Source organism: Protopterus annectens, chromosome 11.part0 (genome assembly GCF_019279795.1).
Source record: "Protopterus annectens isolate FY-2018-M chromosome 11.part0, PAN1.0, whole genome shotgun sequence".
Taxonomy (NCBI): Eukaryota; Metazoa; Chordata; order Ceratodontiformes; family Protopteridae; genus Protopterus; species Protopterus annectens.
Window position 1 is genome coordinate 662565229 of NC_056745.1, and position 26215 is coordinate 662591443.

Here is a 26215-nt window from a genome sequence, read left to right on the forward strand (position 1 = left end):
TTGTAACTTTCACACCAAAAGTACCCTTCAGAAAAAAAATGTATATAACTACACTTTTCCGCACCCACTTCCTGGATTTCTCATTTATCTGTAAATAGTTTGGCCAGTCCTAATCTCCCACTTGGAAAACAGCCAAAAACTGAAGCAATCTTCAAAGAAGAAAGAATGTTATCATAGAAGCTCTGACCTGGCCGCCACTCCAGGTAAAGCAATATGGAACACAAGGTATGTATTTTGATGGCCAAATATTTATGACATTCAGCAGTTTATACATTTATTTATATTCATATAAAACCAGCATTTATATATATTTTTTTCATTTCTAGTGTTTAATATGAAACATTAAATTACAAGGACAGCTGACAAAACAGCACAACTATTACCTTATTTTTAGAATACACAAATTAACTAGCTTACCTTTTTCAACATTAATCAGTGTAATTCTTGTTTTAACTTTTTGTTAGATAAGTATATGCAAGTAAAGAAAAGAGCTTTGGTAGAACTTTAAATATAGCACAACAGTTATAAGGCATTAAACAAGGAAATACATCTGTGATAAACATACTTTATAAGAAAAAAAAATAGGTTACTTATTAGTGTGTCCAAATATGCAGTGGTGTTGGCTTTTGATTATTTTTTGTACAGTATTACATATTTCTCTCTCAGATGGGCTCTTTAAAGAAGCTTATCTCTAGGCCATTAATCAAAAACATGATAAGTGCCAGTCCACTGTCACACAAACTTTTTTTATTAGTTGTAAGTTGTTTCATCTATTGTGTTAAACTAGATTTACTCAAAAACTACAGACAATATTTTCTGTGTTGGGAATTAAGTTATTTTATTCCTAGAAATGCATTTGTTTCATCTAGAGTATTGAGGACTCGATCTATTTCAGAAAATATTTTTGTTCTTGCTGGAACTAATTTAAATTATGTCATTTTATATTGTATTGCTTCATTGTTTTCATTAGTGGCCAATGTGTGTGTTCCACTCTGTATTGCTCTACTGTAATAGTATTTGTCAGATATTAAAATGGTGCTGCCAACTTTTACAGCTGTTTTCGATATTACTTTTTTAATTCAAAATGAAATAAATTTCACTAGTATTGCTTTTGCGACAGAATTAGGGTTTGAAGGAGCATATTTTCCAATAGATCTATGAGCTCGTTATATGCTATATGCAAGTCTTTCCTGCAGTTTAAGTAGCTGAGTAATCATAAAGTTTAAAAAATGCCATATTCATGCCTTCTAATTTTTCTGGTGCACAGAAATCTTTGTATTGTTCCTTCTTTCCATATGTTCTGTATCTTCGAGCTTATTGGATAACCAATTATTTTGTTTCAATAAAAGGCAAGTGTGATTTTCTTACTTTACTCTCCGCTCCATGATATTTAGGGAGTATCCTATGTTGTTTATTTGATTGTCTTGTTGAAGATTCGGTGTTTTTAATTTGTCTATTTGCTTAAGTTATTTTTCTTTATTTATTTATTTACTCACACTTTGACTGTGATAGTTGCCTTTTCAGGGGAAACCTGAGCTGGTATTCATACTGATTTGGGGAATTTTGGGCAGGGCATTGAGGAACTTCCCCCTACTCATCATTGTTGAAAGTGAGACCAATTTTTCAGGAGTACTTCCTGTTTCCATTCCTAGTGCTGAGGTGTTCCAAGGAAACAGGGAGACCGATGAAGAGAGAAGGAAGTGATGGAGTGGTGAGAAATATGGAGGAGAAAGCAACTATCAAGACTTGAGAATGTGTGCAGGATTCTTAGGAGATGTTTCAAACACATGTGTTTGAGGGAAATGAGTCGGCAAATGATGGATATATAATTACAATAACCAGTCAGGATGTGGGATGATTTACTTAAAAAGAAATGGTGATGCAAAGTGAACCAGAGAATGAAGGAGATGTTTCTTGAGGGGATAAAATACAAAAGGAGGATGCAGAGACAATCCTGAAAAGTAGTGATGAGATAAAAAAGAAAACATATGTAGAGCAAGTAAAAGAAGGCAAACGTGAAGTAGCAGAAAAGAAGGCAGAAGAAAATGAAAACAACAGAAGTATGTGGTAAGGATTCAAAGTAAGGATAACAAAAAATGGACAGGTATAAAGTGTCTGACAGTGTAATAGCTCCTTAGGTTGTAAAAACACATGAGATAAGATTATTTATTCTTATTAACAAGGACTTATTTTGTGACATTATATTTGAGACTGTTTTTTCAATTGAATTTTTCTTGGAGAATATGAAAAAAAGAAAGACTGTAACCCATGGAATCTTTATGTGACAAAAGCAATTAACAGGAAAACAAAAAAAGAACATAGGTAGAAAGAGAGACTTTGAAAGGAATTTGAAAACTTTATGCAAAGAACTACTAGACATTCCAACAGTTTATGACAGTTTATTAAGTTTATGATGGCTTATGGACTGGGTGGCTGGGATTGCAATATTGAGTTAAAAATAGAAAGAAAAAATATAACAAGGGTATTGTAAAATATTGAGGACAACCAAAAACATTTGTGTGTGTGTGTGTGTGTGTGTGTGTGTGTGTGTGTGTGTGTGTGTGTGTGTGTGTGTGTGTGTGTGTGTGTGTGTGTGTGTGTGTGTGTGGAAAAGGACATTTGATAAGTAACTGTGAGAAAAATGTTATATTTGTAGAAAAATTGGACGTGATGCAAAAATGTGAATTGAAATGTTATAAATGTAAAAAACTGGACATTTATGGATGGATTTCAAAAAATGAAAATAAAAGTAATAAAAAAAGAAGAAAATAAAGAGAAGAAATTTTAAAAGTAGAAGAAAAAATAGATGAGAAAAAATAATAGAGGACAAAGAAGAAGGTTCTGAAATAAGTGATGAAGAAGACAAACTGGGAAGTAGTAAAAGAAAAAAGATTTCTATTGGTAAAAGGGCAAATTATATTTATGTACTTAGCATAACTTGTCATCTGTGTAATCTGTAGTCACCATTCATCACATTAGGGTGGGCCTTGGATCCGATATCGGATCAGAGCCGGCATACTCAGAACACAGCTTAGCTCAAGCTCCTCCCCTCCCATAATGCTCTGCTACCCTATACTCCCTCAGATTGAGTTTGCAAAAGGAAGGAAGACAAAGTATTTAAACTAAACAGAACCTCCGAATCCAATCAATCTTCCAGGAAGGAGGCTGGAGGGTGGGACTATGATGAATGGTGACTACAGATAACACAGATCCCAAGTTATGATAAGTACATAACCATAAATCTGATGTTATCTAGTCACCATTCCTCATGTTAGGGTCCCCAGCTACCTAAATCCTGGGAAGTCTCAAGGAAGGACATGCTGAAGAACCGTTGAGCCAAATGAAGCCCTTCCTCTGGAAATCAAATCCAACTTTTAATGGGAAATAAAAGTGTTGAGAGGAGACCACATTGCTGCTGCACAAATGTCATCTAAAGATTGACGAGCTGCAAAGGCAATGGAAGTAGAAACTGCCCTGGTAGAACGAGCCCTCACTGGTGCAGCTAAAGTAATACCATGTGAAGAATAAATGAAAGAAATACATTGCAAAATCCAATGGGAAACCATGACTTTCGAAATACCCCTGCCCCTTCTATTTAAAGAGAAGCAACAAATAGTTGGTCTGAATGCATAAATTGTCGCGTTCTATGTAAATAAAAGCAAAGTTGACAATGAACATCCAATGTCTGCAGAATATATTTCCCTTTATTGGAATAGTTAGGGAAAAATACTGGTAGATGAATACATTGATTGAGATTTGCTGGTAAGGCCACTTTAGGCATGAAGGATGGTTCAGGTTTTAGAGACACCTTGTCCTTGTGGAAAATTAAGTAGGGCGGCTTGATAGTAAGAGCTTGCAACTCCAAAACTCTCTTTGCTGAAGTTATTGCCACTAAAAAGGCAGTCTTCCAGGAAAGAAATTTAATGTCACACAAAGCCGCTGGTTCAAAGGTGAGACATGTCCAGGTTCTCAGCAACAGATGTCAATGGCGAGAGGCGCAGACCTTCTGAAAGGTCAACTTAGAAACTTCAACATGAACTGGTTCAACTCATTGTGTGAAAAAGGATCCAAGCGAAGATCTTTACTAACTTGAACCAAAAAAAATAAGTGGATCCTCTCTGGATCCTCTCTGTCTGGGGGACTGTTGATGGGAGCTTTTGAAGAAGGCTTACAACCTCCTGTCAGGCTGCCTCTTCCTGATTGGGTGGCACATCTGGAAGAAGATTGAATTTTGGGAGAATTTCCAAAAAGGGAATGCAGTAACCCCTGGATATAATTGCTAGCAGCCACTGATTGTTTATAATACTTGCCCAGGTTAGCAGGTGCAGCGATAACCGACCCCCGACTGCCTCCAGGGATGGACAGTCGGGCAACATCTCAGGGACGCTGTAAAGGTTTCTCAGAGAAGGGCTCCCTAGGACCTTGGTTTTGCGGGCCTCCTCTGCCATTGGGGCGACATCTACCATTGAAACCTCTTCCCTGTCCCCTGGAAGAGGAGTCCTCCTGAACATCTTGAAAGGGAGACTGTGCCTTCCTGAGCCACATTTTCTTACACCCCTTCTGGATCTTAGAAAAGGACCTTTGAGGGGCAGAAAACCTGTTTCCAATGGCCGACAAAGTCTTCCCTTCCTGTTCATTGTGGGTCAAAGTCTCTTTCACAGTGGGACCAAAGAGAGTGGAACCATCAAATGGGGCGTTAACAAAAGACGTCTTGAAGGCCTCTGCAAACCCGCTCAAATGGAGCCAGGCATGACAACTAATTGTGATAACTGAGCCTGCCGCCCATGAGGACCCTTCCACAACATTGGAAATTAGCCTCATGGACGAATTTGCAACTGAATGAATGGTTGACAGCTTTGGAGAAACTGCCTTGAATTCCTCCTCAGACATGGACCCAGAGGGGGAAGTAGATAGTTCTTTTATCAAATCCCTCTGGAGACGGGTGAAATGCACAAGATAATTTAATAGCTCTCAATTCATGTTTGGGAGGATGGACAGAAGAACTCTGCTCTGCCAATTCCTTTTTGGTGACAGCGTCCACCACAGTAGCATCAACCAAGACTGCTTTGGACCAAAGGATTCAATCTCATGGAGGGTTCAGAAACTTGTCCGCTTTCTTGGGCACTGACTCCATGGTATCTGGCTCCTTACAAGCCCTTCTAGCCACAAGATCAATGAGGGGATCAGCAGGGGGGAGAGACCCAGGAGGTAGATGGCCCCATACCAAAAGCCTCCAGAAATACGGCTTCCTCCAAGGACGGAGTTTGGATAGACCAACCGTCTGTGGCCTTGAGGATCTCAAGTATATCTCCAAAGGAGATGTCCTCTGGCAGAGATCTTGGGGACCCGTCCCCCTCATCAGCATCCATATCCTTGGTAAGGGACTCCATAGGGGAGTCAAGATGTCTCCTCTTGCAAGTCCTCTTCCTGGGAACTTCCTCCACTGGGGGTGGCGGGGAAGACTCAGAAGAAGAGGGGATCCCTTTAGGGTGGACATCCCCCTGGAGGCTAAGTCAGATGGGCTGACTGGAAGCAGGATGAGACAAGCTGCTTAGATACTGGGGCTGGGTAGGATGACCATGCATGGGAGAGGTAACTCTGATAGCAGAGAAAGATCTTTTGGCAGCCTGGAAAGCGGAAGGACTAGAAGAGGTTCCATCCCCTTCTCCTGTCGATAAAACCCTAGCGGAAGAGAGGGTGGACCCCCCACAGTCCCACCACTCCACCAGATGGCACCAGAATGGAACTGTCAAAGGCAGAGGCACCCAGGGGAAGAGACCGGTCCAAAAAACCTAGGCCTGAATCCAACACCATAGACCCCGGCTCGACAGGCCTGATCGGCCGGGTGGCCTCTTCTGGGGGAACAGAAACAGTACCAGCCACTGCTCCCATCAGGGAAGGTTCCAAACTGGGCCCCAGAGCTTCCCTAGCCTCCACTCCACTCAGCAGCCCTTGAGAATCCAAGACACTGGTCGGATGAGGAGCGATCAAAGGGGGAGTGGGAGATTGGATTCCCAACCTGTGGGCTGGGGAAGCCAGAAACCCCAACTCCATCTGAGCTTTCAGGAAGACCTGCATCATCCTCTCCATATACATAGGGAGGACACTCCTGGAAGATCGAGAGGAGATGGAGGACCTACTAGGAGAGTTGCGCCTGGAGCCCAAGTGTAGTCTCTTGTATTCCCAAGAACAAGACCTACCTGGAGAAGACACCTGCTTAGAAGGCAACAGATCCAAAGGGAGATCCTCCACCACAATTGGCTCTGGCACGACTCTTGGATCTGACCAAATCGGAACTGAAACTCAACAAAGGATTCAAGGTGATACTTCTCAAATCCCTTGGATCCAAAAGGGTCGGATCTGAAGGTAAAGTGCCTACCCTCTGATCCGAAGGTCTGGAACAGAGATCCTTGGATCTGGGAGAAGACACCAAAGGTACCAGATCTGAGGGCTTCGGGTCCGAACCTTGGGATCCAGGAGTGGACTTCCTGGATGATCTGGGACCCAAAGATCTTGGATCTGAAACTGCCCTGGCTGGAGCCGGATCCGAGGACCTAGGATCTGACACCCTGGGATGCTTGGTTGGGACCTCCTTAATGGAAATCTTCTTTCTAGCCCCAGAAGAATCTGCCTTGGCCAGGGAACCAGTGACCAAGGGGCCTCCTTTGACCAAGCCTTTAATCAGGAGCTTATTACGATGGTCGACCAAGTCCCTCAGGTTGAAAGTGGCACAAATGCTGCATTCCACCTTGAGGTGGTCGCCGCCAAGACAGTAAAGGCATGCCTCATGTGAGTTGGAAATAGGCATTTTCCACCCACAAGAGGAGCAGCTTTTAAAACCCAAAGGTTTATCCAACATAACTGAACCGGGAAACAAAGGACGAAGTCAACAAACAAGCCAAAGTTTGAAAAGCCTGCTAAATCTGTCTGAAACACTCACACACACTTAAACTAAGCAACTACCTACACACCAGAAAAAAACCAGGCCGAAACACAAACCCCGAAATAAAGACTTAAAGAAAGGGTAAGACTCGACCGGGAGGGGATAGATAAGAAAGGAAAACTACCTACTAACTCTACAACCCAGAAAAAATGGAAAAAATTTTAGAAATCTTACAAGAAACACACTAATAGGTGCTGAGCAATCTGTGTCTGACTGAGCGTCAAATGATATCTGGAGGGAGTGTAGGGCAGCAGAGCATTATGAGAGGGGAGGAGCTTGAGCTAAGCTGTGTTCTGAGTATGCCGGCTTGGATCCATTATTGGATCCAAGACCCTAATGTGAGGAATGGTGACTAGATAACATCAGATCAAAAAATTAAAGGCATAAGTACAAAGGAAAAAGAATAGAAATGGATGAAAAAGAATATATAGAGATAATGCTTCAGGGTTGGTATAATGGTTAAGGTTTTTGACTCACAGACACAAGGTGCAGTGTTTGAGTCTCACCTTTGGGAGGGTAATTGGCTAGGCTTAGAATGTCCTGTTAGGAAAGCTAGCCAAGTAATTATCTGTGATTTATGAAATAGTGAGTCTAAGGGAAAATGAAAATTTTAGAGTGCTTTCTGTAAATGTGAGTAGTATTAAGAATATGGTAAGAAGAATATGGATTTTGGAGTGGTACAATAAATGTGATGTTGATGTAATTATATTAGAAAGCACAAGATTTTTCACAAATGAAGAAAGATTACAAACAGAAAAACTATAGGGAGGAAAGATAATCTGGAATTTGGGAAATGAGAAATGTTCTTGAATAGCTGTATTCTGTACAGTTAAGACATTAGATGCAACTTAAGCAAATATTTAATGAGTAACCATTGTAGGTTTAAAATTGAAATAACAAGTAGAGTGGATATAAAAAGTTTACATACCCCTGTTAAAATACCAAATTTTTGTGATATTAAAAAAGGAGACCACAATAAATAATTTCAAAACTTTTCCCACCTTTAATGTGATCTATAACCTGTACAATTCAATGGAAAATCAAACAAATCTGTTAGGGGAAAAATATAAAAAATAAAACAATGCACAATACACTGGTTGCATAAGTGTGCACACCCTTAAACTAATATTTTGTTATGTGTGCACACACTTAAATTAATACTTTGTTGAAGCACCTTTTGATTTAATTACAGCATTCAGTCTTCTTGGGTAGGAGTCTATCAGCATGTCACATCTTAACTTGGCAATATTTGCTCACTCTTCCTTGCAAATGCGCTCCAAATCTGTCAGATTGCGAGGGCACCTCTTGTGCACAGCCCTCTTCAGGTCACCCCACATAATTTTTATTGGATTTAGGTCTGGGCTCTGGCTGGGCCATTCAAAAACTTTAATTTTCTTCTGGTGAAGCCATTCTTTTGTTGATTTGGATGTATGCTTGAGGTCATTGTCATGTTGAAAGGTGAAATTCCTCTTCATCTTCAGCTTTCTAGCAGACACCTGAAGGTTTTGGGCCAAAAGTGACTGATACTTGGAACTGTTCATAATTCCCTCCACCTTGACTAAAGCCCCAGTTCCAGCTGAAGAAAAGCAACCCCAAAGCATAATACTGCCACCACCATGCTTCACTGTGGGGATGGTGTTCTTTTGGTGGTGCAAAGTGTTGTTTTTGCACTAAATGTACCTTTTGGAATTCTGGCTAAAAAGTTCAACCTTGGTCTCATCAGATCATAACACAGTTTCCCACATACTTTTGGGAGACTTGATCTATTATTTTGCAAATTTTAGCTTGGCCTGGATGTTTTTCTGTGTAAGAAAAGGCTTCCCTCTTGCAACCCTGCTCCATAGTCCAGACATATGGAGAAAACAGTCCAGACATATGGAGAATACAGGAGATCATTGTCATGTAGTACACAACCAGTACTTGCCAGAATTTCCTCCAGCTCCTTCAGTGTTGTTGTAGGTCTCTTGGCAGCCTCCCCAACCAGTTTTTGTCTTGTCTTTTCATCAGTTTTGGAGGGACATCCAGTTCTTTGCATTGTCACTGCTGTCCCATATTTTCTCCACTTTTTGATGACTGTCTTCACTGTGTTACATGGTATATCCAATGCTATGGAAATTTTTTTGTACCCTTCTCCTGACTGATATCTTTCAACAATCAGATCCCTTTGATGCTTTGTAAGCTGTCTGAAAACCATGGCTTTTGCTGCAGCAGGCAACTGAATAAATGTCACAGAAATCCTAATAGGACAGCTGAACTTTATTTGGGGTTAATCAGAGTCTCTTTAATTGATGGCAGGTGTGTACCCAAGAAGACTGAATGCGTCATTAAATCAAAAGGTGCTTCAACAAAGTATTAGTTTAAGGGTGTGCATACACAACATAGCTTAAGGGTGTGCACACTTATGCAACCAGCATATTGTACATTTTTTATTTTTTATATTTTTCCCCTAACAGATTTGCTTGTTTTTCAATTGAATTGTATGGGTTATAGGTCACATTAAAGGTGGGAAAATTTTGAAATGATTTATTGTGGTCTCATTTTTTTTTTATATCACAAAAACCTGGCATTTTAACAGGGGTGTGTAAACTTTTTATATCCACTGTACATAGAATTATAACACTGTATGCTTATACTAATTGTAAAGAAAGGGAAAAGCTATTTCATCAGATGTTAGATTATGTAGTGATTAATATGAATATTATAATAACAGGAGACTTTAATTGTGATTTCAGAGGCAAGCCTAAAAAGAAAAGAAATAATATAAGAAAAACTTTGGGACAAAAATTCATGGACTAACAAAAGGATACATATAGAACTGAAACAGTTTATTTTATAATATCTGATAGTTTATTTATAGGAGAATGGGAGGTAGCTGAAACAGGATTTTCTGACCATCTTGCAATTTATGGCTAGAGATAAAGGAAAACAAGGCATATATAAAAATAGGCAAATGAATAAAAAGGATAAATGAGAAAGCATGGAATGATGAAGGAAAGAGATTAGTAATACAGTTATGGACAGATCATATCACTATGAGAACATGTTATAAAAATTGGTCTTAATGTTACATTATATTTAAGGGAAAATAAAAAAAAATGTTATTACAGTGGCAATATGATGTGAGAAAACTAGAAAAAGAAAAATATAAAGGAACATGTAATGATACATTGGAAGATTAAGAACATAATGATAGAAAGTACTTTGACAAAGAAAAAGAATTATATGAAAGAAATTAAGAAAAAAATACAAGACTGGTTATATAAGCAAAGATATTTTAAAGAGAGAAAGAGAAGACATATCAAGTTACTTAAGCAAATTAGTAAAGGAAGATGATAGTGTAAGGAGAGCAATAAAAAATATAAAAGGAGAAATACAAAGACCTTAGAAAAAATTATGAACAGTGTAGTACAATATATGCAAGATGTTTTTATAGAAAATAGAAGGTAGTGAAAAAACATAAAAATTAAAAAGGTTAACAGAAAAAGAGAATACAGAGTTCGAAAAGGAGATTTATTTAAATGATCTAGATAAAGTATTAGGAGAATTAAATATAGATTAGGACCAAATGGAATGGTGAATGAAATGTATAAAAATTTAAGGGCTTGGAAAAAAAATATTTTTAAAGATTTTGAATGAATGATTAAATTAAGGTGCTATGTATAAAGAGTTGTGTAGTGGAATACATTAATATGGAAGAAGGAAGATAGAATACAGTTAAAAAAATGGAAACCAATAGTATTGATTAATAATGATTATAAGATCTTTTATGAAAATAATACAAACAATATTTAAAACTAAAATGGAAAGTGTAATGGAAGATGGTACATGTAGTATAAAGGGGAAGGGCTGTCAAGAATTATTAATGATAGAGAAATTGTGGATGATATTATAAATAGAAAAGAAGAAGTGAAAATCATGATAAGAGAGCTTAATAAGGCATCTGGTACAATTGGACACAACATCTTCTAGGTAATAATGAAACAATATGAGAAAGTCAAGAAATTACTCATTTCAATGTATAAAAATTACTAAAGTAAAAATACTTGGAAATGGCTGGTTAAGCCAAGAGTTACATATGAAGGGTGGTGTAAGATGGCTGTCCAATGTGAGCTGTATACTCTTTGCATTAGTTATGAATGTGATAGTATATAAAATAAAGTACACAATGAAGGAGGCACCTGAAGTGTCAAGAATTTCTGTTCTGTGCAGATGACATTATAATAATTGCAAAAAAAGATAAAAGAAGTAGTAATTTACACAAATGAGTGTCTAGAGGTGATAGGAATTGCATTAAATAAAGAGAAAATAAAGGTTTAGATTATGTGTTCATTATAACATTTGGGAATAAAGATGTAAGTACAATTCTGTGGGAAAAAACAACAGAATAAATAAAACAAACCTGTATTTTATTTATTTATTACATTTGTTTACCGGGAAATTCCAACTGGACACAGGTCCTTTATCAGCAGAGGCCCGGGGAGAAAAGCTCCACAGAATGTATGTGATAAGTGGTATACAATAAAGCCAAAGGTATGGATAAAGTAATAATGATGATGACATATGGTACAGGAGCACAGTTGGTACAACTTAGTAGTTTGCAATAAATTTAAACATTAAGATACACTTGATGTAATACATTACTAAATTGTCTAACAGTGAACAAGTTAACAGAACTAGACTAATGATAACTAAACAAAGGATGGTAGATCTAGGATTATTGACATTCAGTTCAGTTTTATAGTAGTAGAGGATTTTCTGCAGAACATATAAATTATCATTTAGAAAAAAATGCTTATTTGATAAATTCAGTACTGATGGGGAAAATAGCATATTTAGCAAGTATATTTATGTTGCCAACAGTATTTGAAAAGGAATTTTGCAGATACATTTTTTCAGCTGTATGGGGTTCCAGATTAAACCCTGTAAAAAAGGGAAGCTTTATATGTAAATAAAGAGGAAGGAGGTTTATGGTAAATTATCCCAGTTGTATATGCTGCTTCATTATATTTGTACTAAATGTTAACGTGAATAAATGAAAAAGATGAGAGATTGGTAGTAAAATTGTATAAGAATGATAATTTTTGGGGCATGTAAAAAAGAGTAAAAGAGAAAAAGCATGTCTAAATAAGGAAATAAAATATTACCAAGAAAAACTGTTTTTGTAGAAAATAAAAATTGATGATAAAAATGTAAAACTATGGTATAAGAATGTAATGAGAAAACATTGCATAGCAAACAATGCAAAAATCTAACAGATGAAAAATTTAAAGCTATAAATATAAGAAGAAAATTGTGTAATCAAAAAGTAGAACATTTAGATTTTTTTTGAGACTGATAATAGTTAAACGACAAAAAACAGTTTGCACGGAAGCAACTGCATGGCTCAAAATAAAGCCAAGTCAAAAAACAAAAAGCCAGCATGACATGACCCAATGAAAAAGCTGATAATTTATTGTAAAGAACAGCAAAACTGCACAGACCGGTTTCGGCTGGTACTCTATACACAGCCTTCTTCAGTGTGAAAAAAGCACAATCAGAGCTGTCATTAAATACACTGCACACAAAAGTGATTGGTTAAAGCTACAATTTGTCATTCAATCCAGGTGGGAAAAGACCACCTAACTTAATAATCCATTTTTTCTCTTTTGAATTTAATAAAGAATGCCAACCAGTTTTGTTAGTAATTTTGCCACGGATAATGTCAATAATAGTAAAAAGAAAAGATGCTGTTGGATGTTTAAGATGATGCTTAAATAAAGCATTATGTATTCTACCTTTTTTGATATTGCTGATATGCTCTGAAATTCTCAATCTGAGGGGCCTAGACGTCTGGCCAACATAGAAAGCCCCACACGTACATGTAGCTAAATAAATAAGCCAATCAGAACTACAATTTGCAAAAAACTTTATATCATATACAATGGGGGAATTCTTACTAGTGAATTCTTTAGTTTTGGATATTTTGTTACAATTAGTGCAATGTCCACAAGGATAACATCCCACGGGTATAGTACCTGTCAGAGTGGTTTGGATTGGTTCTGGACATCCTATATCATGTACATGTTTGTAATGACTGAAGGCACTGCCAAGATTCCTGCCTTTCCTAAATGAAAATTGACATTTATTAGGAATAATAGCAGACAAGTCATTATCATATAATAAAAGGTTCCAATGTCTATGAATGCTTTGAATCAATTGATCTGAATTCCTGCCATATGTAGTAGTGAACCTAATGGGTTGAGTGGCAGGTATGTTATCAGTCTTGTAAGTTAATAAATCATCCCTATTCATATGACCCACTTTATTTATAGCATCAAAAACATAACCCATCTTGTATCCCCTAGTCCTGAAACGTCTGGTAAGGTCTTTACTTTGTTCCTTATAAGATGTCTCATCAGAGCAGATGCATTTCAGTCTAATAAATTGAGATTTGGGAATGTTTTTGGAGATATGTGGTGGATGAAAACTCGAAGCATGTAATATGGTATTATATTCCGGATGTTTCCTAAAGACTTTGGTACTTAAAGTATTATCAGGTAATCTATTGATAGATACATCAAGAAAAGTGATGTTATCATAATCATAATGTAAAGTGAACTCGATACCCCATTGATTATTATTGAGATATGCCAGGAAGTCGAACAACCCTGCTAGTTCACCCTTCCATACTGCCCAGCAATCATCAAGGTATCGACGCCAAATGTCGAGATGTTCCAAGTAGATATTATTATTACAATTATAAATCAAATCTTGCTCAACATAGGCCATGAAGAGGTCCGCATAAATGGGTGCAAAAGAAGAGCCCATAGCGGTACCCTTCGTTTGCCAATAACAAACGTCTTGGTAGAAAATAACATTGTTGTTCAGGACGTAAGAAGCCATATCCAATAGGAATTCATTAAATTCACGGGAATATAATCCAGAAATCTCCAACCAATATGCAAGAGCTTCCAATCCACCAGAATGATAATAGTTAAACTGATAATAGTTAAACTGTAATTAAACTGTAATTAAAAGGAAATTTTCCATACAAAAAAGAAAAGTGACAGAATATGTTCACATTGTCAAGAAGAAGAAACTATGGAACGTATTTTTGAAAGGTAAAAAAGTTATGGGTAAAACTATGTAAAAAAATATTTTTTCGAAGATATAAAAGTAGTAGATAAAAGAAACATGGATATGATTAAGTATGTATATTATTAGAATAGAAGTAAAGACTATGTTAAAAGAATAGATAAAAAGTTATTTTATGTTATATGTGTTATATGGAATGAAAGAATAAATGAAATTTATGTTTAATGATAAATGGATTTTAACAGCAATATTAAGTAAAATCAGACAGTTATGAAAAAAGCTATGGGGTCTAATAGGCATGAAAACTTAGTATGATTTTGAATATGTATAAACTTAATTGTGTATCTATATATGTTTATATTTGTAAATATTTGTAAACATGTAAATATTTTGTAAATAAGAATTATTTTTGTATAGAAATAAATGACTCCTACTCTTTACGATGGCTGCTATGGGATCTTTTACATCTATCTGAGCTGCTACCAACTCAGGCATTTGGGATCTCAGTTTACTATCGTATCTGAAGGGTGGCCCATTCAGGAGTGCAGCACCCCTCTTATGCATCATTGTAGTGTCAGTATTGGATAATTAATCAAAGTACCCAGACGTGATTAGAACAAACCACCTTCTGATATTCCAGCACCAAAGGAGAGTGCACTACCTGAAAAGCTGTACTGTTGTTCCCATTCCACCTATAGAAAAGCATAGGGGAAGATCCTTGATGCCTTGCCTAAATTACCCTTAGTAGTATAAGTACCTACTCATGTCTCCCCTGAAAAGAGGTCTTAAGCTTAATGGAATTAACCTGGTCAGCAAAGGATGGATAGATAGAAAGATAAATGTAATGTGCTTCTTGCCCTTTAGAAATGTATGCCTTCCTGAATGCAAACACGGTCTTCTAAGTGGACGTGCTTACGGTACAATGATCTGAACATTGCAGTGAGTAAATGGTTTCAAAACATTAACGGAGTGGCTCTGGAGTGAAGCTGTGTCAATATAAAGTTTTTTTCTTGTTCTTAAATTATGCCAAAACAAATAAAAAAAAACTGTGGGTCTGCCAAGACTCCGACTGTAAGCTCCTGAATCAACCAAATGTACTTCGAAACAAAATAAAGTACTCAAAAATGTTTTATGATGACCGCTTTCATTTTGGTAGTAAAAATGTCTTCAGATAAGTTCATCAACATTTAAAAGCTGCTAATGTAACCTAGTAAAAATGTCTTCAGATAAGTTCATCAACATTTAAAAGCTGCTAATATAACCTGGTTTTGTCACATGACCTCAAGCTTCTGATCTTACACAACAGATTTAAAGTGGCAACATCTTATTGTATGCAAAGTAATATTCAATGGAAAACATACTTAAAGGCATTTTAAAAACTTTTTTTTTGTAAGAAAGTATCTTAAATCTTAAAATATCCTTTGTATAAAATTTCCCAGCATGTAACTAAGGTGTTGTCACTTTAAGTCTGTTGTAAGGTCAGGAGGCTGAAGTCATGTGACAAGACCAGGTTATATTAGCAGCTTTTAAATGTTGAACTTGTCTGAAGTAGTTTTTACTAATAAAACAAAAGTGCTCATCATAAAATATTTTTGGTGTACTTTATTTTGTTTCAAAGTACATTTAGTTGATTCAGGAGCTTACAGTTGGAGTCTGCTGGCCTGCAGTTTGTTTTTTCTTTGCTTTGGCTTGGTTTGTCTTCTGCTACCAGTTGTTCTTTGTTAAATTCTGTCATAGTCAATTTCTAGGAATCATGACTATACTGTCTTCTTCCTATAATTCTGTTTCACGTTTCTAGTTATCTTTTAACAATATAAAGGGGTAATTTTCAGAGGGTGAGTCGAATTTCTTTTGTGCCATATTACATCTGTGTGTAAAACTGTATGGATTATAAATTAAATTTGTTTTGAATACTAAACTCAGTACACACATAGGAGTATTTATTTAGAAAAGCCACACTGCTGAATTGAAAGCCTTCTCATCCTTTGTAGTTCTTCTCAGGTATTTCAACAAAGACACTGAATTATTTGAATAAAATGATTTATTTAGTGTCCTTTGTCAGGTTTTGTGAAGGTTATATGCATAAAACAGTGAATATTATTAGTTGTGTACCTATACCCAACACTTCTACAGGCCTTGCTCGCTATACTGGACTTTAGCAGGTCTCCTCGCATGTATGATATATTATTGTGTTCAGTAGTGATTTTCAGTGAGGTATTTTCTTGCATAATGGTTACAAATAAAAGGATAAATGAATGAGAGTTTTTCCCTTGTTTTAAAAACAGTGTACATGAATATACATGGCTTTAAGTTGCTCTAAACAAATTGCTCAAGTTGAATTTTTACCTGTGAATTTATCTTTGCTTTCTTGTTTTATAACTGCACATGTTGTTAACTGATGTATATCTTTCTCATGGTTTGTGAATTTCAGTCCCTGTGTAGCCCTTCTGGAAGAACAGCCACATTACAGCTCTAAGTGTGTCCCCCTCAGCTGTCTCTCTAAGGCTCCTCCTTGTCCTTAGGCACTGCACACAATGTGGAGGAAACCTGATGGAAGTCTCCTGAGAAAGTAGATGCAGCAAGGAGCCAGCCAGCCTTCCTGCTTGGTCATATGTCTACAAAGCCTGGATTCTTCCAAGCAGCTACGGCATGTGAGGGAAGGTTGAGAAGAAAGACACACAAGTTGCAAAAGCAGACTCGTACAGAAGACTCTTTTAAAGCCACTCTTACATTAATCAGACTGTGGAATCATATATCCTCTATGAATAATTTGCTTGGCATTGGCCGCCACAGTTAACAAAACAAGGCTTACCATTGTTTGATGGTGTATACTTTGCAATCATATTCTTCCTTGATAAAGGACATGAACTGAGTATGAGTTTTCTTTTATCATTATAGCATGTACTACTTTCTTTCATTTTGTTAAAGACTTACATTTGATTATAAAACATGGCTTGTTATGTAAGGATTTCATATACTATGTTGTTTAATCAAAATGACTGTATGTGGATTGTGGGTAATTTTAAAATGCAATTAAAATGGGTGGCCTTTTAAGATAAATTTGGTTTCTAATGCACAAGATAAAAAACAAAACAAACAAGGTGGAAGAGAAAAAACAGGGTGACACTGAATGCTAGTACTCACCCTTCAGTTTGTTGCTGCAACTTTCTGTCATGCTTATGCATCCTAAACCCTATATTTTATTTTTAAATGCTGCCCTATTCACAGTTTATTTAACTACACGAGCTTTATATTTATTTACTAATTTCTGAAGTTCTAAAGCAAGTATGTTTGTTTTTGTGTACACATCTTTATATCACTGTACACATTTCACAGTATTTGTACATTTTAGATTTCTACACTGGTTTGGTGCTGTAACATTGTTTCTGGGTTACAGAAAAGGAAACATGTTCATTACAGTTGTATTTTAGCTGTTATTTCACTGGCAGAATGGGTTTACTTTTAGTAGAATTATGAATTTTACTTGTGAAGCAGTAATCTTAGAAAAATGGACTGGAGCAAAAAAGTATGCAATTTAGATTTTAAACGAATGCTAGTTAACAACGGTTGTGGTGATTTTTGGGAAGTGGACTGTGGTTATGTGCACAGTGCACTGTGTTCTGAGTAATCAGATATACTGCACTGTAAAAATGTTAGTTTGTCATGGTCATTTATTTTCCAAGTCTGTGGCACAGCTCACACCGTTATAAAGAAAAAGGGCATGCACCCTAAAGAGAACAGTCAGACCATCTCTGTGCCAATAAACAATGCATTCAGACCTTGCTTCCATGTCTGGAAATGGACAGCAATTTTTTTTTTAATTCCAGAACAAATTGGGCACTGTTCATCTATAAAGAAACGTATCCTCCATCTCCCTAAAGCTTAGTGCAAAGGGATCACTAAAACTGCAAATTGTCTGAGCTTAAGCACAAATAATAATCTTGTTGCAAAAACATGTACACTAGCTGGTTGATTAAACTGTAGTATATCTCAGATAAACAATCTTCAATCTGCTGAGGTTTGTAAGCTTATGGTTACTTGGTGAAATCACCACTTATTCATGTTGCCAGTCGTTATTTGCCATTTTACTAATTTGAATTTATGCATATTGGTCAATACTAGAAATGAATCTCACAACTGCCACACCTTAGCTACTAGGCTTCATTATTCATTTTATGTACATATAGCTGACTGAAATCCGTTTAGAAAATTCCACTGTAGCATGTAAAATTAAGTTGATCATTCCCAGTCTGGCGGGTTGTCAACAATGTTTTGTTGAATATTTTTCCTCCAAAACTTCTGCATTGAGGACAATTACTTACACTGTAGGCCAAACTACAGTTGGCATAAAAACAGTAGAAAATAGATTTCCACTGATGGAAATAGACGCTTAATACCTTAATGGATAAGACGATAGAGCTATCAAACAGGAAAAATATCCAAATTGAAAAGATATGAACAGTCCTCCTAGCTGCTGCTAAGAAGTAATTCCTAAAATGATTGCATAAAACTTCACCGACATTAAGTGTAAATAAACTGCCCATGATAAACAATTAATGGTCAATCACTATATTTTTAAATAAGAGCAAATGCAACCTTCATATTAGTATTTTCTTTCTAGATGTAGTACAACTTGGTTTCCACCTAGTTTTGCTAAGCTAAGATGAAACTTCATTTGTTTTTACTCAATATTATTATCTTGACAGACAAAGTACATCAAATAAAAATATTTACTGTTTTAAGTGAAAAACATACTTCCAGTTAGACCTGCACAGTGATATGTAGTCTTTTGCTGTACAGTGGTAATTTGGACAAAGCAGTGGTGCAGCAGTTGCATTGTTGCCTTACAGCAACAGGTTCTCTGGCTCAATTCTTGGCTGGGGTGCCTTCTGTGTGGAGTCTGCATGCCCTCCCTGCATTTGTGTGGGTTTCCTTCGGGTGCTCCGGTTTCCTCCTACGTTATAAAGACATGGTCTGGAGCATTTTTCCCCAGGCGTCTGCTGAAAATTGGCGTCATTCCAAGTTGGATTTTCCCAGTAAACAAATGTAAAATAAAAAATAAATAAATAATTTCTGGCAGGTGGTCAATAGATGCAGATAGCTATTAGGAAAGTAATGTAGGCTGGCTTATTTTAGTGTCACATTTTATCACTGTTTTGCATTGGTTATATTTTTATTATAACTGATAAGCCTCATACAGTATCTGAGAACCAGTGTTTTACCTTCATGAAGTATCTTGGTAGATTCTCAGTTTTGTGTTTCCTCATGTTCCAGTACCTGCATTATCATTTTCAGGGGTCTGTGCTGAGACACAATTTATAGTGACACTCAGCAGGCCTAAGACACTAAGTCAATCCAGGGTGGAATGCAAGACACACACACACACACACACACGCGCGCACACACACATATATGCACTTACATAAGTGGCTCCTTGAAGGCAAATCAGTTATCCTATTAGCATGTCTTTGGGAAGATGGAAGAAACTGGTAGCCCCAAAGGAAACACAACTGGACACAAGATACACATATAAACTCCACACAGAAGACATCCAAATCAGGAAGTTAACCAGAGAACCAAACACCATCAGGGAACAGCACTAACAGCTGTACCACTACTGTGCCCCTCTACTGCTGATATTGATAATGGCAATAGTAGATAAAAAAAGCAGTAAAAGGAATTACTTAAGTTCATATTAAGTATATAGAACATTAGCAATATTTTGTATTATTTGTCACAAGATGAATTGAAATAAGGAAAAGACTGATACAAGGAAAGTACAGGTAGAAATTACATATTGATTTATGTTACTGTAGAACATTCTTAGAACATGATGCTATAAATTTAACCTGTATTTCTAACCATCTGTAATGACGACATTAAGTGTTTCATTAATATATTATGTATTATATTTTCTCTTTTAAAGCAGTTCTACAACATTTGACTAGTTCCTTTCTGTGAAACAAAAACTAACAATTGCCATTTAAGTCACTATTTCTGTTATACATCTTTTAGCTTTGTTCCATCTAAAACTGCTTTGGGTTTGAATTTACTTTTCAGCCACTGCTTCATAGTGGTTTCTTCCTGAAGGAGTGTAATTCTTTTAAATATTAATGCACTGAGGATGGTGCAGGTAAAATACCATTACAGTTTGCAGCCTTATAGTGAAATGAGCATATAAAAGCCATAAACTTCAAAAGGTAAATATGAATATGGGTAATATATTTATACTGTGCCTAAACACCACATGAATTTAATTTATTTATTTATTTGGTTTGCTTCTTTTTTTCTTTGAGATAAGCTGATAGCTATTTCTATATGAGATATTACATATTCATGTAATACGTAATCTCTATACATTATTACATAATCACTTAACAAATATTTGTTTTGCTTTTCATGGTCACTGCCTGAGTGACGGTCCTTGCAGTTGTTAAATGTAATGCAAAGGGCCATATATAGAAACCAGTGCATCACAACCTGTGCAAAATGGTAATGAAACGTGTGTATATATATATATATATCTATATATATATATATATATATATATATATATATATATATATATATATCTACATCTACATTTGTATCTATCTATACAGATAGATATTGGAAGTTAATTTGAATGCAGCAAAGGAATCACAGTGCCCACATTTTCAGCCCTTCTGTATCAAAGCTTAATGCAGATAAAAAAGTAAAACATTTACAAACAATTTATGGAATTTTTATTTTTTTAACCACTGCTGAAAACTGCTTTCCATTATTGTTAAAACATTGTAATTTGCTTTTCTTTCAGAATACCTATATAGTTGATATCAGGAATTCTTTTAACAAGAGTTGACTGAATTATGATATAGTAACAATGACATCTGATAACCACTTTCTGCATCATTATGCTTGGGTATTGCTAAATTATTAATAAATATTAGGCTACGTGGCAGATTAATTATTATATTAAATGAATTACCACTGAATGTGTTATGGAAAGCTTCTTGTACCGCCTTAAAAATTAAAATTCCTTGAGTGTTTCCCAGAGGCAAAAATAAGTCAGATCTCCATGATAATTGGAAAAAAACTTATCATTGGTTAAAACACACAGAGACTACGCACATGTTTGTGCACACACCCCACACCCACACACAGGCACACATAATATATGTGTATTATGGAGATCTATATATGCATACATAAATACATATCATCTGTGTGTTTATGTATACATGTATGTACATCTGCACACATACAGTACAAGTGTGTGTATGTGTGTGTGTGTGTGTGTGTGTGTGTGTGTGTGTGTGTGTGTGTGTGCGCACACATGTACCTTCAGTTCTTTTGTAAATGCTTAACTTTTCATTCAGATTCATTTTATGCAACTTAAACTGCTTCTACTTACAGATAAGTTTCTGATATGTGGAAAACCTTATTCTACACATAACTTCATATAATCTGAATACATTACAGTAGACAATCTAAAACCCAAGCCTTGTAAAACAAATTTATGGCTCTATAAACAAAATATACTTAGTATTAAGAAATGTTTATTGTCTTTTAAAGCATTGCTGGTTTGTACATGAAGAGTCTGTTTTCACATTGGAATTCAGGCACATTTAGTGAGATGACTCTTGGAATATAAACAGAAGACAACATACTGTTTTTTATATTTTTATTTCTGTTACAGATGTTATCATGTAATACATAACTGTTTCCAGCAAATAAACTGGAGATCCTTTGACTGTTCATTGTGATTTTGTGGTTTCTTATATATTTCCTTTTAATTTGACTTTGCACATGCTCACTGTCAAGAGTAATACTTACCACTTAACATTGCATGAAAAACGTATATAATTTGGGGTCGGTACACAAATTATAGGAAAAAGGTGATTAAAGACATAGCTATGAAAAAAAAATACTATAATGAAAGTTTTGGGTTTCAACAATGGCAAACTCCTGCACATCATTGTACTGATAATCTAAAGTATTATACAAGTGGAAAACTGAAATGAGTGTTCTCCATCCAGAACTCAAACTCATGAAATTGCATATTTTTAGTGCAGAATTCAGCCATAACAGTAAACAGAGAAGTAAAATGGCCAAGGAGGTATCATTTCATTCCTGCATCTGCACATCTCCTCTAGAGTTGAGAATGATTTCATTTTTCTAATTGTAAGTAGTGTTAGTATCATTTTTACATGTTACATTCCGTGCAGTTCTTGAGATGATTTGCATTACTATGAAACTTGTGGTTAATAGATTACTGGATCCTAGTTTATCTTCTTGGATTAGTTTTCAGATAATTATTTGTGTGCATGCTCTTAGCCTTCAATTTAGTAACTCAGTCAAAGGGAGTCAGCTATTTAGCATGAGTGAATTTACAAAAGTCTTAGATCTGGGATTAAAAATTCATCTGATGTGTTTGTCTTGTACAAGCAGGGAAGTTACTTGAATCTTCAATTTATATAATGCTAAATAAGCCTTGTGCTTTGTGAAGTTAATTTTGGTACATTAGTACTGCATTTGTAAACCTTCATATTGTGCTAACTTCCTCTAAAACTGGCTTCCTAACTTACTTAGGCCTTAAGCATCTTAAGACAAACTAATGACTCATAAGAGATGTAGAGACAGTACTGACAAGTGATGAGTGGACATACTAATGTTAACACTGTGTAGCTTTATTAAAGACAAAATGCAGGACTGCCCAAGACACAAAACCATTATTGTCCTTAAACACACACACATTACCTATCATTTACTTGATGCAACATTTGTTTGATGGCTTTAAATATTATTAAAAATAAGGTACAATGTACAGTTTAATATATTTTTTTTTTTATTGGTAAGCTGTAAACTTAACTTTAGACTTGTTTTCAAATTAGGAACCAAGGACAAACCACAAAAATACTAGTTCCAAGCACTCAAAGAGAATCAACGACACAGATATTCCCACCAAGATAGTTTATTTAGTGCTTTCATCAGATTGTAACTGAAGACTTCATCAGAATAACAAGTAATACAACAAAGATCATATAAAAGAATTTAAAATTATGCACATGACTAAGACCACCAATCAATAACAATAAGTAATTAAAAGGACCCCTAGAGGTCAACACATAACCCAATTCAAATTAAATACGACCGCAATTTTAAATAACTAGTGATACTAATGCAGTCATTGAGGCCAGGAGGTATCTGTGCTTTGAGCCTTATTTGCTAACAAAGTTCTTTAAATTCTACCAAGTCAGCCGATGGTCGTCCCCCCCCCCCCCTTGGATCTTTATTAATACCTTCTAATACCACAAATTTAAAGTTGTGTGCAGGAAAGCATTCCAAATGTTTGAATAATGCATTTCTGGGGTTTTTAGTTATCATGTCCCTGACATGCTCATATATTCTTTCTTTTATTTTTCCCTATGTAGAAGCTCTTGCACTGTGTGCATAAAGCAGCATAGACAACCTCCTCTGAGTTACAGGAGAAATTACCATTAGGCCACACAATAGTATGATTTATATGAATACAATCAGTGTTTAAAAGGGTCTATATCACTGTATCAAAAAGTAAAAATGTTGAATGGCACAATAGCGAAAGTGCTGAAATGTTGAGGGTCCGTTTTTGAGATCTCTGTACAGTGAAGATTGGGATATTTGCCCTTTCCTCACTGTAGTGTGATCTCAGAGTTGGAATATATATTTAGCGGGGAGGGGGTACAGCCCCCCACAATAACGAGTTCGAATTTCAGCATTTTTACTCTTGTGAGCGTTCGACATTTTGCGTCTTCGATGTGGTGATATAGACACATTTAAAATGTAAACACACTGAGAGCAGAACCCACATTTCCTAGTCCCTATCTTACCATTTGCTGGGACTCCTTTGTTAACATTTTTTAACATGTTTTTGATAGTATAACACCTTCAGAAAACTATATGTGGTTTATGTCCAAATCTATCAAGTAAACCATCCTGCCCACAAAAAAATCTGCCAATTTTACAGAGAATGTCATAAATAAAGTGGTGATCAACAGAAAACTTTGTAACAAAGGACCCACAGTAATCATTGGAAGTGGTACCTGGAAGGGGAATCAAGTCAACATGGTCTTGCATACCCCTACTAATATTTTTATTGTGTAATAACTGAGAAATCAAACCCATTCTCCTTTTAATTAAAATTTCCTTTTTGACCCTTTCTATTAAATAGGTAATGTAGTCTCTTGACTTAAACATCTCAGTGAGAATGTCACATTGTATCTTGAATTCTGCATCACTTGTAATCATATGTGCAGGTCTGACAAATTGGCCTTTAATAATGCCTTTTTTGACATGTTCAGGATGACAACTCTGGTAATGAAGAAGACTGTTGTAGTATGTAGATTTTCTGTAGATGTGTCTTAAGTACTGATTATTTCCCAAATATTTTCTAAGTTCAACATCCAAAAAGTTGATAACATCATAACCCTGGACGTAGGTAAACTTTAAAAAGGTAGTAGTGTTGTTTACGTATGCCATAAATTCCTATATTTCAGTTTCGCTCCCAGTCAACACAAAAAACAAGTCATCCTGGTAATGTAAATATCAACCCCATTTACCTCTATAATTGGAAGAAAATAGATAGTTTCTTTCCCACATTAACATCACTATATTTGCAAATATGGGGGCACATATCGCCCCCCCCCATAGCAATGCCTGATTTTTGTAAAAAGTATTGGCACTCAATATAAACAAAATTGTTCCTTAAAATAGTCTCCATAAAATTAACCAAGACATCAACTTGTTCATTAGAAAACAAATGAGAATCGTACAAAAATTCTTAAAACCAATCAATGCTCAGTGTATTGGGAATCACATGAAACAAACTAACAACATCTATTGTTAAAAAATGGCCTCTTCATTATATTCCAAACTATTTAACTTTTTCAAAAAATGTCACAAATCAATACATATGTGATCCACCCCATTCAGTATGTCCTTTAACACAGTGTTTATATATTTACCAAAAGAGTGAGTTTGTGCACAGATACCTCCTGGCCTCAATGACTGCATTAGTATCACTAGTTATTTAAAATTGTGGTCCTATTTAATTTGATTTGTGTTATGTGTTGACCTCTAAGGGTCCTTTTAATTACTTATTGTTATTGATTGGTGGTGCTCAGTCATGTGTATAATTTTAAATTCTTTTATATGGTCTTTGTTGTATTACTTGTTATTCTGATGACGTCTTCAGTTACAATCTGACGAAAGTGCTAAATAAATTATTTTGGTGGGGCTATCTGTGTCATTGATTCTCTTGGAGTGCTTGGAACTAGTATTTTTGATTTTATTATTATACTGTAATTTGGGAAGAATACTGGTAATTCAATAGTTGTTTTTAGATTATGTTCTGAACATACCTTAGGGAGGAAGGAAGGATTAGTTCTTAGGGAGACTCTACCCTTGTGGAATATAATGTAAGGAGGTAGAATGGTCGGGGCTTGCAATTCTGAAACCCTTCTAGCAGATGTTATAGCACCTAAGAACAATGTCTTCCAAAACAACAATTTCAAGTCGGATGAAGAAGACAGTTCAAAAGGTGGAGAAATCAATGAGGTCAGAAGTAAGTTTAAGTCCCAGGGCTCCAGAGGTTGCCTGATTGGAGGTCTGAGAAGGAGGAGTCCTTTCAAAAAGGTTTTGCATAGAGTGGGACATAATCAGATTGCCCATATTCCCAAAATGATAATTTGAGATGGCAGCCAACTGAACTCTAATGGTAGCAGCTGCAGCTCCTTCTTGAAAAATAGATGCCAGGAGGGACAGGATAGATGCTATGGGAGCTGAGTAGGGATCTATGCCTTGTTTAGCTGCCCAAATGGAAAACCTTTTCCATTTGCTGGAATATAATTTCCTGGTGGAAGGTCTGTGGGAAGAAATGAGAATGTGTTTAATGGTAGAAGAAAGGGATATACACCTGGCTATTCTTGGAACTGGAGCAGCCATGCTATCAATTTCAGGGTTTGGATGGTAGGATGGACCTGTCCTGACTGGTGAATCAGAAGGTCTGGAGATGGTTCCAGAATCCATGGTTCCTCCAAGAGAAAGGGCTACAGGAAGGGGAGCCAGACTTGGTGAGGCCAGTAAGGAGCAATGAGGATCAGTGTACTCTTCAACAGTTTTTCTGAATCTCTTTCAGTATGAGGGGAAAGGGTGGAACAGCATAAAGAAGTCCCAGAGGCC

At 36.0% G+C, this 26215-nt stretch overlaps 1 protein-coding gene across 6 annotated transcripts in view; it reads left to right on the forward strand.

Annotated features, from left to right (window-relative positions):
• The window catches only part of BICD1 (BICD cargo adaptor 1), a 1749421-nt gene extending 1730499 nt beyond the window's left edge, over positions 1 to 18922 (forward strand). For all 6 annotated transcript variants that reach the window (XM_044088105.1, XM_044088107.1, XM_044088108.1 and 3 more), the window contains one exon: positions 16449 to 18922. In XM_044088105.1, coding sequence (XP_043944040.1) covers positions 16449 to 16539 — 91 coding nt within the window. In that variant the 3' untranslated portion in view covers positions 16540 to 18922. The remainder of the gene's footprint in view (positions 1 to 16448) is intronic.
• The last annotated feature ends 7293 nt before the right edge of the window (positions 18923 to 26215 follow it).